At 45.9% G+C, this 14,179-nt stretch overlaps 1 protein-coding gene across 1 annotated transcript in view; it reads right to left on the bottom strand.

The window, feature by feature from the left end:
- The window catches only part of LOC148454119 (uncharacterized), a gene marked incomplete at its 3' end in the record, with an annotated part of 333,977 nt that overhangs the window by 110,225 nt on the left and 209,573 nt on the right, over positions 1-14,179 (bottom strand). Inside the window, exons 15-19 of the mRNA XM_088461234.1 lie at positions 12,642-12,695; positions 12,519-12,563; positions 12,235-12,288; positions 9,506-9,559; positions 6,549-6,602 (exon numbers count right to left, since the gene is read on the bottom strand). Coding sequence (XP_088317360.1) covers positions 6,549-6,602; positions 9,506-9,559; positions 12,235-12,288; positions 12,519-12,563; positions 12,642-12,695 — 261 coding nt within the window. The remainder of the gene's footprint in view (positions 1-6,548; positions 6,603-9,505; positions 9,560-12,234; positions 12,289-12,518; positions 12,564-12,641; positions 12,696-14,179) is intronic.

Here is a 14,179-nt window from a genome sequence, read left to right as displayed (position 1 = left end):
CATGGATATTAATGTTAATAAATATTAGTTCGGTCCACAAGCTGCATCTTAGTCGTTACATGAAGAATTAGATTAGAAAAGAAACTGCTAAAACATGAATTAAGGCCATAATACTATTAGCGCTGGGAAAGTTATTACATCGGATTATTTTATGTAAGAAATAAATTCTGTGACCCTTTATAGAAACATTCTCCGCTACCTGCATCATTCACAGCTTTAATAAAGAACAGGTCTGTAACGTGGCAGAGAACGCGTGGCGCAGTTATTTCCAGCCATGCAGAGTCCTCTACGGCGTGACGTGCGCTTTATCAGTGCTGACATTCCTAGGAACCAATCATTTTATAGCTAGCAGTTTCTTGTGCTGGTTACAAATTTAAAGCCAACATCCGATTGGTTTATATGAATTGCAGCATGTGCACACGGTACATAGATGTCCCTAATACTAGAAATTCTATAAGCACCATATTACTATATATAATGATGTATAGTGGAAGAATCAGGACTTTATCTTACTACGGTTCATATTTTTGTAGCTAATTTAGTGACATGATAGATAAATATAATACAAACATCTACATCCTACTACTGTATATTATATCATCTGTCTTTATGTAACGCCTGACACCTTCAGATACATTTATTTTCTGCATGTTTGCTGCTGGGGAGTATAGTCATATGTATGTACATTATGTCAGGGACTGCTCAGAAGCGTTCTGTATTGGAATAAGTATTGGCAAACGTTACGCACATCCTAATGGGAAGAGTGTCTGGGGAATAACAATAGAATCCGCGGTTACAGCCAGTACAATTGTACCAACTCCAACTTCCCAGTGTGAAGACGACATGGACCAGGGTGGGAAACTGGGCCGGGGAAACTCATCAGGATGTTATAAGCCATGTAAACTAAACTGATATAAACGTGTTTGACACAGGCAGTAATATCAGCAGATAATCTAAACATAGAAGCAAACTCTATCAACATCCATCTATCAATGTGCAAAGACAGGGACTAGCATGCAGGAAGCGCTCTCAGATAACAGACACTAATTACTCTGCATTACGGGACAGCTGGAAAAGTCACAAGTGATAAATTCTGCTCTTGGCCGTGAGAATCCAGATCAGCGTAAAGGAGCAATCATACGTCTCGCAGGCTCTTTCCTCACTCAGCGCAGTCATCAGCATCAGGACAAGGCGGATACAATACCCAACACCACGGCCAGGCACAGAAACACCGGCTCATGCAGGGGTCTATAGGGAATATATGTACCGTGTGGGATTTCAAGTTCTGCACTAACTGCAAACACAACATCATGGAATTGCACAGATCAGGGGCGCACAGGGGTGTAGTGGGGTGCAGGTACTGATTACCTGAGCTCGGGTCTGTTGGAGGGGTCTGGGCCGCTGCTAAGGGGGGGGGACAAACGTCTCCATTTACAGCGTGTGCTGCCACTTTGCAGTCCGCGGCGGTGGCGCACATAATTTACACCCCTTTAGTATCACTTGGGCCCCACGGATGTCTCAACGACCCTAGGTCAGATACATTGTATACTCTGTCACACATAGGCAAAGACAGACAAGCAGCAATCTGTGGAGTGCATGTTATTTATTATAAATCTATATATACACTGTATATATCATATATAGGACCTGCTCTGCTATATTTGTTACTGGGCAAGAACTGAGTCACTATTGCCTGAGTAATAATTACAACGGCTGCAGCACTGCTTGTGGCCAGCAGGGGGGGATGGGCCCCAACATTGCTCTATATTGGTGTCTCCAGCACGTTTGGTACATATCACTAAATGGGGGTGATGGGGACACTGTATATATCACAGAGGGGGTGCACAGCGCTGTATAGCGTTCCATAGCAAAGCAAACACAGGCAAAATTTCTGTAGCTGTGGGCGGGTTATTTTTCTTTAGATCATTCTTGAGGAGACCCAAAAATGTTGAGCAGAGAGCCGGAGGGTGTAAATAGATGGGGCTCGCCCTCTAAGGGAGCTGCACATTAGCAGTCAAATGTCATACTGGACCCATTTCCAGCCAAAGGACCATGTGACTGGACCCAGGGATGACAATGACAATCTAGGACCAACCATGGACCAACACTCTTCTCTGTAGCAGAGCGAGGGAGCAATGAACAGATTATCAGGAAAGACACCAGCAACCACGGACACCAGGGTCTTTGGTGGATTATTATTCATGGTTTCACATGTCGTCCCGTCCACCACTGAGCTACCCGGGGACAGATACGTACGGCACGACCAGGAGTTACCTGACCAAGGGTCTCATTCATCAACTGAAAAAGGGGGATAAAACTCGCTGTGTATGATAATGGTGCTCCAGCCAATCAGCTCCCAACTGTCATTTTTCAAACAGACAACAGTTGGGAGCTGATTGGCTGGAGCACCGTTATCAATACCGGCGAGATTTAACACTCGTTTTCAGTGATAAAACTCGTCGATGAATGAGGCCCCAAGTGCGTGAAGGTCCCAGCACAATGTAACAGCCACCAACTCCAAACGCACAAGTAGAACCGCATATGACATAAAACGCAACTACAGTTTGTGGCGCTATACGTAAAGTCAGCGTGATCCATACAGTGACTGAGCTCACACACAGGGCAGTCAGACTCAAACCCAATAAATATGAGGTGTGAGCAGCGCTGTTTGTGGGGTGTTGGAAAAACAGGTCTCAGTGTTGCCTCCAGCTCCTGAGTGTTACAGAAAGTGACTACCTACAGCGGAATACATGTGTCCGGCGGTTCAAATCCCGACAGCGGCAGGCCGACACGGCTGAAAATCCTGATCGTCCCCAGGTAAGTATCAACTAACCTAACCCCCCTAACCCTCCTTAGGGGTGCCTAACCCTAACCTTCCTCCCAGTGCCTAAACCTAACCCCCCCTTCCTCGCTGCCTAAACCTAATGAGCTCTCCCAGCAGTGAACCTGAGTAGAGAATGATAACCAGCCCAAATTGGTATGTGGAGATATGAGTCTCTGATGTCGAGAGATGCCAAAAACTCGTTCGCCGACATACCCTGAATCACCGACCGGAGTGATTCCATACGAAACCGATCCACTCATAGGCTGGCATTCAAGGCTCGTAGGTTTAACACCGGCCGATAAGTGCCGTTGGGCTTCCAGACCAGGAACAGGTTGGAGTAAAAACTGTGGAACTGGAGCTATCACCCCTTCGGAAGAGAGGGAACCGATAGCCTGGTCTAAGGCCCTTTTTTTGTCCGGATCCTTGGGCAATGCCGTAGCAAGTAAACGCTGCGCTGGTGGCCCCTTTAGGTCGATCACATAACCTCGGGAGACAACGCCTCTCATCCAGGCATCTGCTCCCGAAGCTACCCACCAGTCTCGGAAAAGGAGGAGACGGCCCCCCACCTTCCCAGAGACCGGGAGGGCCGAACTCCTGTCAGGTAATCGGCTTCTCGGGTGCCATAGCACCTGGGCGCATGAATGCACCAGACAATCTACCCCGTGGGGCCGAACCCCTGCTAGGAAAAGAGCGCCGTTTGCCCTCTAACCGGACCCCCCCTCGAAAGGAAGAATGGAAGATCCGGAATTGGGAGCCTTTGTGCGGCATTACAGGCAGGAAGGTGCTCTTTCCACCTGTCGCTTGGGATATGATAGTATCCAACTCGGGGCCGAAAGGAACACCCCTATAAAAAGGGAGAGCCTCTAAAGCGCGTTTAGACTTGGCGTCTGCCTCCCAGGCGCGGAGTCAAAGTGCCCTGCGCGCCGCTACTGCCTTAGCTGAGATTTTAGAGGATATCTGCGCACCATCTTGTGCGGCCTCGCAGACAAAGTCTGCTGTTGCATGAATCTGCTCCACCAGTTCCAGTAACTCCTCTCTGGATGAGTCCCTGGAAAGGCCTGCTACTAATTTGTCAGCCCACTTCTCCATGGCTCGAGAGACCCATGCAGAAGCCGATAATGGGCGAATAACCACCCCGGCACCCATAAAGATGCTCCTGAGGCATCCTTCTAATTTCCTATCCAGCGGATCCTTAAAGGATGCCGCCCCTTGGACCGGCAAAGCCGTGTGCTTGGCTATCCGAGCCACAGCTGCATCCACTCTCGGAGGCAGCTCCCACCTAGAGACCTGCTCCTGTGGGAACCGATACAGGGCTGCAAACTTACGAGGAGTAGCATACTTTTTCTCTGGGATCTTCCAGGCTTCTTCAACAAGATCAGAAAGATCCTGAGAAGCCAGAAAAAAAACGACCCTCTTATGCCTCCGTTTAAACGGCCCCTCAGCCTCTGCCGAGGCATCAAGGTCCAGGCAGTCAAAAGACTGTCGTAATGCCATAATCAGATCCTCCACGCCCTGACTTGACGCAGAGTCTGAACCTTCCTCTTCGGGCAGAACCTCCTCTATCTGGAGTTCCCCCTCCTCCTCCACGGGATCTTCCTCCAAGAAGCCCCTGGATGGAAGAGGACGCTTATGTGTAGTGCACAATTTAGGATCCTCGAAGAAGCGTACCATAAAGGAAGAAACCTTCTCGAAGCCTGCCGCTGAGCGCTCCATGGTACTATGGAACCACGGAGGATCAGGGCTCTGGTGACCGACTCCCGCTACCGCGGGCGGGGATGGCAAAGAAGGGGCTGGCGCTGCTTGAGCCAGTGCCTCTCTCTGGCGAAGCAATATTACCAAGTCAGAGAGTGACCGGCTCATAACCTGCGCCCACGCGGGTTCCTCCATAACTGGAGTGGCTTCCCCCAGGCTGCGCACAAGTGGGCTCCTGACAGTCCACGCACAATGCCCCTGCATCCAGCTACCCACATGGTAGTTTATCCTGACACTGGGCACATGTAAAGTATAAAGTTTTGGTAGGTTTATGGCCCTTTGTGGACTTTTTGTCCTTCATTTGAGCCCCTCCTCCTTCCCTTCAGTGCTACCCTGCCGCAGCAGGAGGCTCAGGGGAGAAAAACCAAACAAAAGATTATACAGGCGCCAAACGGCGTTGTAAAACTACTTAGCTGCACCCTGCCGAGGGAAAGGGGCCTGAGATGTCTCTGTCCTTCCTCCATGCTGCCTGGCTTGTTCCACTATAAAGCTGTGAGCATCCCACGCAGCTACCTGCAGTGCTGTACATAGCCACTGGGGAGCGGGGGGAACCAGCAGCCGATGGCTCCTCCCCCCGCTATACTGAAGTAAGCCCAACGGCTTCTCCCTTCAAGTGCTACTCCCCTCTGTGGGGAAAGCCCTTGGACTAACCCGCTGTCATCTACGGGAGGTCTGTAATTGGCGCTCTCCCCACAGGCGCCCGCCACCCAGGACCACGCTGACTGGCCTGCACAGCAATGTGCAATCCCTGGGCCCAGACGGTCTCACAGAGACCGGAGTGTCTAGAACGGGGGAAGCCGTCAGCGCTAGCCCCCTCTCAGCCGCCGCTTACCGCAGCCTTACACTCCCGCTGTGCGCACAACACCTGTAATAAAAATAAAGAAAACTATTACAAACAAAGAAAAAACACCCTATGCTATAGAGAAAAAGGCTGGAGCGCACAGACACTAAAACTACACTGAAGCAGGGGTTACAGGGGGCGGGGGGGGGGTTACAGGGGTGCGGGGGGTTATAGATTTCAGTCATTAGTGCCAACTCCACGCCTTCCCACCCACAACCCCATGGCCCAGTGTCCCCCGGCCGTGAGGAGAGAGAAATATCTTTCTACAATTGTGGAACTAATACCTGTCGTCCTGTTATACCACACACCCCTATCCCCTGGACCGAATCCATGCACTGATGGTGATATTGTCACAATGTCGACACTTCATATGTCGATGTTCTGTCAAAATTACCCAGGTGTCGATGTCAATAGTAATGTTCTCTACGTTTTAACCAATTGATGACGTTGAGAATGTCGGCCTAATGATTGGCGACGTCCTGAATACATAGATCCAAATGTAATAACCTGCAAGTTGCACCATTTTGGCAATGTAGCCGCTAGATTAAAGGGCCCATTTGTTTTGAGGCAAAACTAGGTTGATTTTGCCTTAAAACAATACGTTGCTTTAATAATAATAATAATAATAATAATAATAATAATAATACTTTGTCATTAAAAGCACAAATGATGTCAACGAAAAACCCAACAGCACTATACCACATAATAAAACAGGCAGCAATTACACTATGTAAAAAAAAGAAAACATAATTAATCAATCAAAAATGTAATCAATCATTTAACATCCGCACTGCAGTCGTAATAAAACTATTATGCAAACGTTTTGTGCGAGTGCGCACAGCTCTAAAACTCTTATTAGATGATACATAGAGAAATGTAATGGTGACATTGCTGGAATCTCGCTGCTGCGCGCAGACCAGCTATTGGCTCCTTTCAGAACTTTTACTGTGACAGACTCCATCCTCCGACACTAATAACCGCAGCGCTGGAGCCTATCTGCGCCAGGTCACACGATGGGGCGTCACATGGCGAGGTCACAAAGTGCGCAATCTCTTTTTGTGTTTGTATGAAGACAGCAGCAGTATTATTTCACCAACAGCTCGTAGTATTGGATTATTGGGGGGCGATTACCTCTGGTCCAGACGGGCCGGCCAATCCCTGGGGTCCACGATCTCCAATTTTTCCCTAAAATGCATAAAAGAATCATTAGAGAACCAGAGTTCCTTTTAGATTGTAAGCTTTAGGGTCCAGTTGTTTCTCATTCCTTGTAATTGTTATAGACCTGACTATGAAGTGATTACTCTGTATAATGCTACAGGGAACATAATCTAATCATCATAATAATAATAATAATAATAATAATAATAATAATAATTACGCCTGGACAAATGTTAGGAGCCAGCAATTTACACAACTTGTGAATTACACAAAAAAATAGTATTGACTTTTGGCAGCTAACAACAATCTATAATAATAACTATCATATAATTACTCTAACAATAATAACACTCACCCCCATCACACTCACACAGCCATCCTGTGCCCCCATCACACTCACACAGCCATCCTGTGCCCCCATCACGCTCACACAGATATCCTGTGCCCCCATCACGCTCACACTGCCATCCTGTGCCCCCATCACGCTCACACAGCCATCCTGTGCCCCCATTACGCTCACACTGCCATCCTGTGCCCCATCACGCTCACACTGCCATCCTGTGCCCCCATCACACTCACACAGCCATCCTGTGCCCCATCACACTCACACAGCCATCCTGTGCCCCCATCACACAGCCATCCTGTGCCCCCATCACACTCACACAGCCATCCTGTGCCCCCATCACACTCACACAGCCATCCTGTGCCCCCATCACGCTCACACTGCCATCCTGTGCCCCCATCACGCTCACACTGCCATCCTGTGCTCCCATCACGCTCACACTGCCATCCTGTGCCCCCATCACGCTCACACAGCCATCCTGTGCCCCCATCACGCTCACACTGCCATCCTGTGCCCCCATCACGCTCACACAGCCATCCTGTGCCCCCATCACACTCACACTGCCATCCTGTGCCCCCATCACACTCACACAGCCATCCTGTGCCCCATCACACTCACACAGCCATCCTGTGCCCCCATCACACAGCCATCCTGTGCCCCCATCACACAGCCATCCTGTGCCCCCATCACACTCACACAGCCATCCTGTGCCCCCATCACGCTCACACAGCCATCCTGTGCCCCCATCACACTCACAGAGCCATTTTGTGGCCATATTAAAATATATATACATACATACATTCTATTACATTACTAAGTAAACTATTTGACTCTTGGAAACAGTGAAATCATAATTTAAAGACTATGGTCACTCAGTTTTAATTCATATCCTTCAATTAAATAAAGTATCCAACAATAATTCTCATTTATTTTCTCATTGAATAACAAAGAGATCTGCAACCAGACATTCATATAATTTTATATTGAAGTCATTTCATTTCATTAACATCCTATACCTCAATCATCTCTAAGGTCCTTCATTAACATCCTATACCTCAATCATCTCTAAGGTCCTTCATTAACATCCTATACCTCAATCATCTCTAAGGTCCTTCATTAACATCCTATACCTTATTCATCTCTAAGGTCCTTCATTAACATCCTATACCTCATTCATCTCTAAGGTCCTTCATGAACATCCTATACCTCAATCATCTCTAAGGTCCTTCATGAACATCCTATACCTCAATCATCTCTAAGGTCCTTCATTAACATCCTATACCTCAATCATCTCTAAGGTCCTTCATGAACATCCTATACCTCAATCATCTCTAAGGTCCTTCATTAACATCCTATACCTCAATCATCTCTAAGGTCCTTCATGAATATCCTATACCTCAATCATCTCTAAGGTCCTTCATTAACATACTATACCTCAATCATCTCTAAGGTCCTTCATTAACATCATATGCCTCATTCATCTCTAAGGTCCTTCATTAACATCCTATACCTCATTCATCTCTAAGGTCCTTCATTAACATCCTATACCTCAATCATCTCTAAGGTCCTTCATTAACATCCTATACCTCATTCATCTCTAAGGTCCTTCATTAACATCCTATATCTCATTCATCTCTAAGGTCCTTCATTAACATCCTATACCTCAATCATCTCTAAGGTCCTTTATTGACTTTCTACTCTGTGATCATCTCTAAAATTCTTAATTAACGTCCTACACCCCAATCATCTCTAAGGCCCTTCATTACCTTCCTACACCCCAATCATCTCTAAGGCCCTTCATTACCTTCCTACACCCCAATCATCTCTAAGGCCCTTCATTAGCCTTCTACACCTTAATCATCTCTAAGGTCCTTCATTAACCTTCTACACCCTAATCATCTCTAAGGCCCTTCATTAACTTCCTACACCCCAATCATCTCTAAGATCCTTCATTAACTTCCTACACCCCAATCATCTCTAAGGCCCTTCATTAACCTTCTACACCCCAATCATCTCTAAGGTCCTTTATTGACTTCCTACTCCCTGACCATCTTTAAGGTACTTTATTAACATCCTACTCCCTGATCATATCTATGGCCCTTCATTACCTTCCTACGCCATGATTACCTTTTAAGGTCCTTAATTTATTTCCCACATCCTGTTCGTCTCTAAGGTCCTTCACTGATTACCAACACCGTCATTAAAGTTACTGGGACTCTTTAATTTTCCTCTGTTTAGATGACTTGTTGAACTTTTAAATTATGATCACCGCATTTATTACTATCAGGTCTGTCTTCATTAATATCACCTCTATGATTTGTCCAAATCTTTTATCCACATCAACTCCTTTACTCATTGCAAACCCATCATTTAAGCCTACTGTATTGAAGACCTAAAACAAGCTTCTGTGGACCTTGCAGATTTCCTCCATTGGTCCATCTATTGCTCTAGTCTTGACCTCAGATTGTATAATCTGAGATCTTTCAATCAATTTCCTAACAAGAACACATGAACCCAGAAAGTAAACACATTCTTAGTAACATTCTTAGTGTTGATCTTACTTGTAAACTAAAACAGGCTGACATACCGGGGGTCCTGGCTTTCCTTTCGGTCCTGGCGGTCCTGGCAAACCCACAGCACCCTATTAGAATAATTCATATGAGATTGTTACAAACATCGATGTTGCCACTTTAACATAAATAATAGTTATGTCTATATACTGCTTCCCAGTGATCACAAAAATCATCATAAAGAACAAAAAGATCTGAGGATTTCTAAACAGTCCTAATGAGCACAGAACCTGCACTATTCTGAGTCTTCCTAAACTCCGACTGGTCTGTGGTCCTTCAGGTCAGTACTCCCGGTTCTCAAGCAAAGCTGGACACACACAATCCGGATTACTGGCCAGAGACATAGATCGCCGCGTCACTTATTATGAAGTAACATTTGATTGGTAAGGGACGCTTCTATTAGTTTATATAGTATAAACAAATTAAACTTTTATTAACCTGAGATCAGCATTCAGATTCCCAATGATAATAATAATATAATGGGCAGCCCGTTATATTATATATTATGCTCCAAGGTCTCTATCCAATGAAAGTAATCAGTACCTCGGGCCTGTCAGTCCTCGCTGTTCAGCTCAAGCGCTGAGCTACTGGGGCAATGTCCACTTTAGCCATGAACGTAAGTTACTGGATGACCTAAAGGCCCCCACACGGTGTGTTATACACCTTGCAACGCGACGACCGATCTGATGGCCGACATATCGGGCGGTCCCCACACACTGAGCGATCTGCTGCTCGACATGCCGGCACCCCCTCCCCACCCCCTGCAAAGCGCTGCATGGGATCGTACATCCCATCACCAGATCTTATGTGTAGCATGTAAGATCTGGAGGAGCGATGTACGATCCCACGGCAGCGAGCAATGGGCGATATCATAGCCACACACAGAACGATATAGCAGCGTTATCATTCCAGTCCGTCGGATCGGCTGCTATATCGCACCGTGCATGGGGGCCTTATCATCGTGGCTGCATACACAGGTCAATAACAGCATTCTTCCCCCGGCATTTACTAAAATGCCCATCAATAATTTGATTGATTTTAAATAGATTATTAATGGGTAACAGACTTGTTTAAGGGACCCACACACTGCGATACTGGGACAAATGGCGAATATCTCAGCGTGTCACCAACGTTAGGAATTCTGTGGCACTTGCAAAGAGACGATGAGCCAGGGCTGGAGCCGGAAGGGCCGACGCTGGAGCCAGAAGGGCCGACGCTGGAGCCAGAAGGGCCGACGCTGGAGCCAGAAGGGCCGACGCTGGAGCCAGAAGGGCCGACGCTGGAGCCAGAAGGGCCGACGCTGGAGCCAGAAGGGCCGACGCTGGAGCCAGAAGGGCCGACGCTGGAGCCAGAAGGGCCGACGCTGGAGCCAGAAGGGAAGGAGCTGGAGCCGGAAGGGCAGGTGAGCCAGACACAATTTCTACCAACAGGATGTGGGAAGGAAACTTAACTTCTACTGACTAGAACATTACCAGACTACGCATTTGTATTGCAGCAACCTGACTGTGGTTTGGCCATCCCCAAGATATACTGCAATATCTGCAATTTCGGCCAGAGTGGGTGCCTAGGTTAGGAATTCTAGGAGCACTGGCACAGAGGAGGGGAGCAAGAGGAACACCAGGAACAGCCTCAACCGGAGGAATGGTGGGCAGAGGAAAACCTTCTCTTCACAAGATTTCAGTTGTACAAACAAATTAAAACCATATCCTGCTAGTAAATAGGTCCACGTTAAAATAGCATTTTTTTCACACTGATGCCACAATTTAAATGCTAAATTTACTGCTAGCCAGTGGAATAACTAGGGTATTTGGAGCAGCACACTACCAGTGACCAGACTCTCTGCGCAGCACACTACCAGTGACCAGACTCTCTGCGCAGCACACTACCAGTGACCAGACTCTCTGCGCAGCACACTACCAGTGACCAGACTCTCTGCGCAGCACACTACCAGTGACCAGACTCTCTGCGCAGCATACTACCATTGACCAGACTCTCTGCGCAGCATACTACCAGTGACCAGACTCCCCGACACTGATATTACCTAATTTAAATGGATTATGCTGGGTACAACTACTGGAAAAACTCCTGATACAGGTTGAGTCTCCCATATCCAAAATGCTTGGGACCAGAAGTACTTTGAATATCGGATTTTTCTGTATTTAGGAATATTTGCATTGCATAATGAGATATCTTGGGAAAGAGACCCAAATCTAAACACAGAATGCATTTGTGTCTCATATACACCTTATACACATATACACCTTATACACATATACATCTTATACACACAGCCTGAAGGTCATTTTATACAATATTTTTAAGAATTTTGTACATCAAACAAAGTTTATTTACAATGAACCATCAAAAAAGCAAAGGTGTCATTATCTCAGTCACGCTCAAAAAATAGCGTATTTCGGAATATCCCGTACTTCCGAATATTTGGATATGGGAGACTCAACCTGTACTGTAAGAAGGACGTCTACCTGAAATCACTTGCTTAAAACTCAGAAATACACTGTAGCTGCAATTTGAGATATGTTCTTAAGGACTCTGTAATACCTGTAACTATAGAAACACACTGCGGACTGCACTGATTGGTCAATTATCCAGTTATAGCACAAATTCATAGGACAAATCTATAAAAATGATTTGGAAGTTTATATAGTAACTAGACTCTTGAATTAAAACCTAATTAAAAGTTCAAAATAAGCATAGAATCCACACAGACATGCCAGGTGTGACATACCTTATCGCCTGGATATCCGGGGTCGCCTGGTTCACCAGAGAATCCAACTTCACCCTAAACAATATATTGTTACATGTCATACAGTAACAATGGTGCTCAGTTGTGAAGGGGTGTCTGGCAACAACAGCTGGATCTCAGGAATTAAGAATAATTAAAATTCCTAAATTCTGCCAAGTCCTTCATATCAAGAAGACGGCAATTATTCTTTCAGCAAATGTGATTAACTCTACAACTCTGGATTTAATGAGTAATCATATTCATGATAATATAAATATTTAGATCACCTTATCACCTTTCAGTCCAGCCAGGCCCATTATCCCTGAGAGGCCCTAGAAGGGAAAATAATCAATGACACTTCATATCACCAAACATGAAAATATATGTACTAGTGAGGTCTAAGGAAATACCTGAGGTCCAGGAATCCCTGTCGGTCCCGGTGGTCCCACTTGCCCAACATCCCCCTACATAACAAGACAAGGTCAATAATTAATGGTTATTATTTTGGATCAGTAGTGAATGTCACCCTTCGGAGAATCTCTACTCAGTACATAGTAATGCACCCCCCCCCCCCCCCCGACACACACACACACTATTGATATGGTGGTGGTCAAAAAAGAATAAAAGGTTGCCCAAGAGTGAAAAACTATAAATGACCAGGGCTGGAGACACCTATAGAGCATGAAGTGCACTGAGCATCCAATCAAATCCTGCCTGTTTCCAGCACAATTTACAAAATGAAAGGGGACATCTGATTGGATGTTACGGAATTATTGCACTTTACTTGCACAACCTGCATTCATGTCCCCTCAATGTGTTTGCAGTTTAGAGAATAATAACGCAGAACTGTTCACAGGTGGCCCCAAAGGGCAGGATTTAGATATATATGGTATTGCTACCTATATTACGTGTTTATTGCTTTCACTTGTTTTCTTGAGCCTCAAAACTGTCCTTATTAGTGGGATTTCTGTATTTTCCAGGATGTAAATGCAAAGTGGTCAAATGTCCGATATTGGCAGCAAATTCCATGGAAGCTTTACTCAATATTTTGTCAAATTGCCATTTGCGCATTTTCTATATCATGCCACATGTTTACATTTACTAACGGGAATAGTTACAATAAAGGAACATTATCACCACGGTAAATAATCCAGCCGCATTGAGGGTTTTATTTACACTGGCCAAATGGTTGTAAATAATAACGATAAAGTAATTAGCAGCACTGTAAAGGCTTCTGTCCACAGCCCAGCGGAAAGTTAGCTTTGGATCTGCCGCACACCTTGATGTGCGCAAGTGTTCCGAAATAATCGTGTATCTCCGTCTGTGTACAGAGTCTGCTACGCCTATACAAGAGCCCTGCCCGATCCATCTGCGGGTGAAAGCAGTCATCATCATCAGCACATATGCAACAGCCCTTTGCTTGGGGCAAGAGATGCGTCTAATGTCAGACAGACCTCTGCATACGCTCATCTGTGACTAGCTCGCAATTCCGTCAACACATCCGTTACACAACCAGGGAACACTTATCCTTTGTACAAAAGTCCCATTGCTGCCCAGATACTCAGGTAGGCTGAGATGAGGTCTAATTTCTTCTAGTGGGAAGCTGTAGGCTGTGGCCAATATGTGTGGGACTAGTTTTGTGGAGGGTCCAGAAAGATTTATAATAAAGGAGGAATATCTATGGGATTTGGGGACTGGGGCTTCCATTAGGGAGATGAGTAGTCTATGGATCTTGTCCCAAATTAAGGTAATCCTGGTTGCAGTCCACCAAATGTTACCACCGAGTATCCAGTGATCTGCATCAATGTTTTGGAACATTTTACTTTACTAATCAGGGCTGAAGTACCAATGGTAATACACTGTGTACTATTCAGCCTGGCTATTGAGGCACTGGAAGTAATCTCTCTGATTTCCAGTCATGCATTTCCAGTCAAGCAGACCAAGAACA

The sequence above is a fragment of the Taudactylus pleione genome, unplaced genomic scaffold, assembly GCF_031769625.1.
Source record: "Taudactylus pleione unplaced genomic scaffold, aTauple2 ptg001030l, whole genome shotgun sequence".
NCBI classification, from domain to species: Eukaryota; Metazoa; Chordata; class Amphibia; order Anura; family Myobatrachidae; genus Taudactylus; species Taudactylus pleione.
The sequence above is the reverse complement of the archived record's forward strand: the minus strand, read 5'-3'. Positions and strand labels throughout refer to the sequence as shown.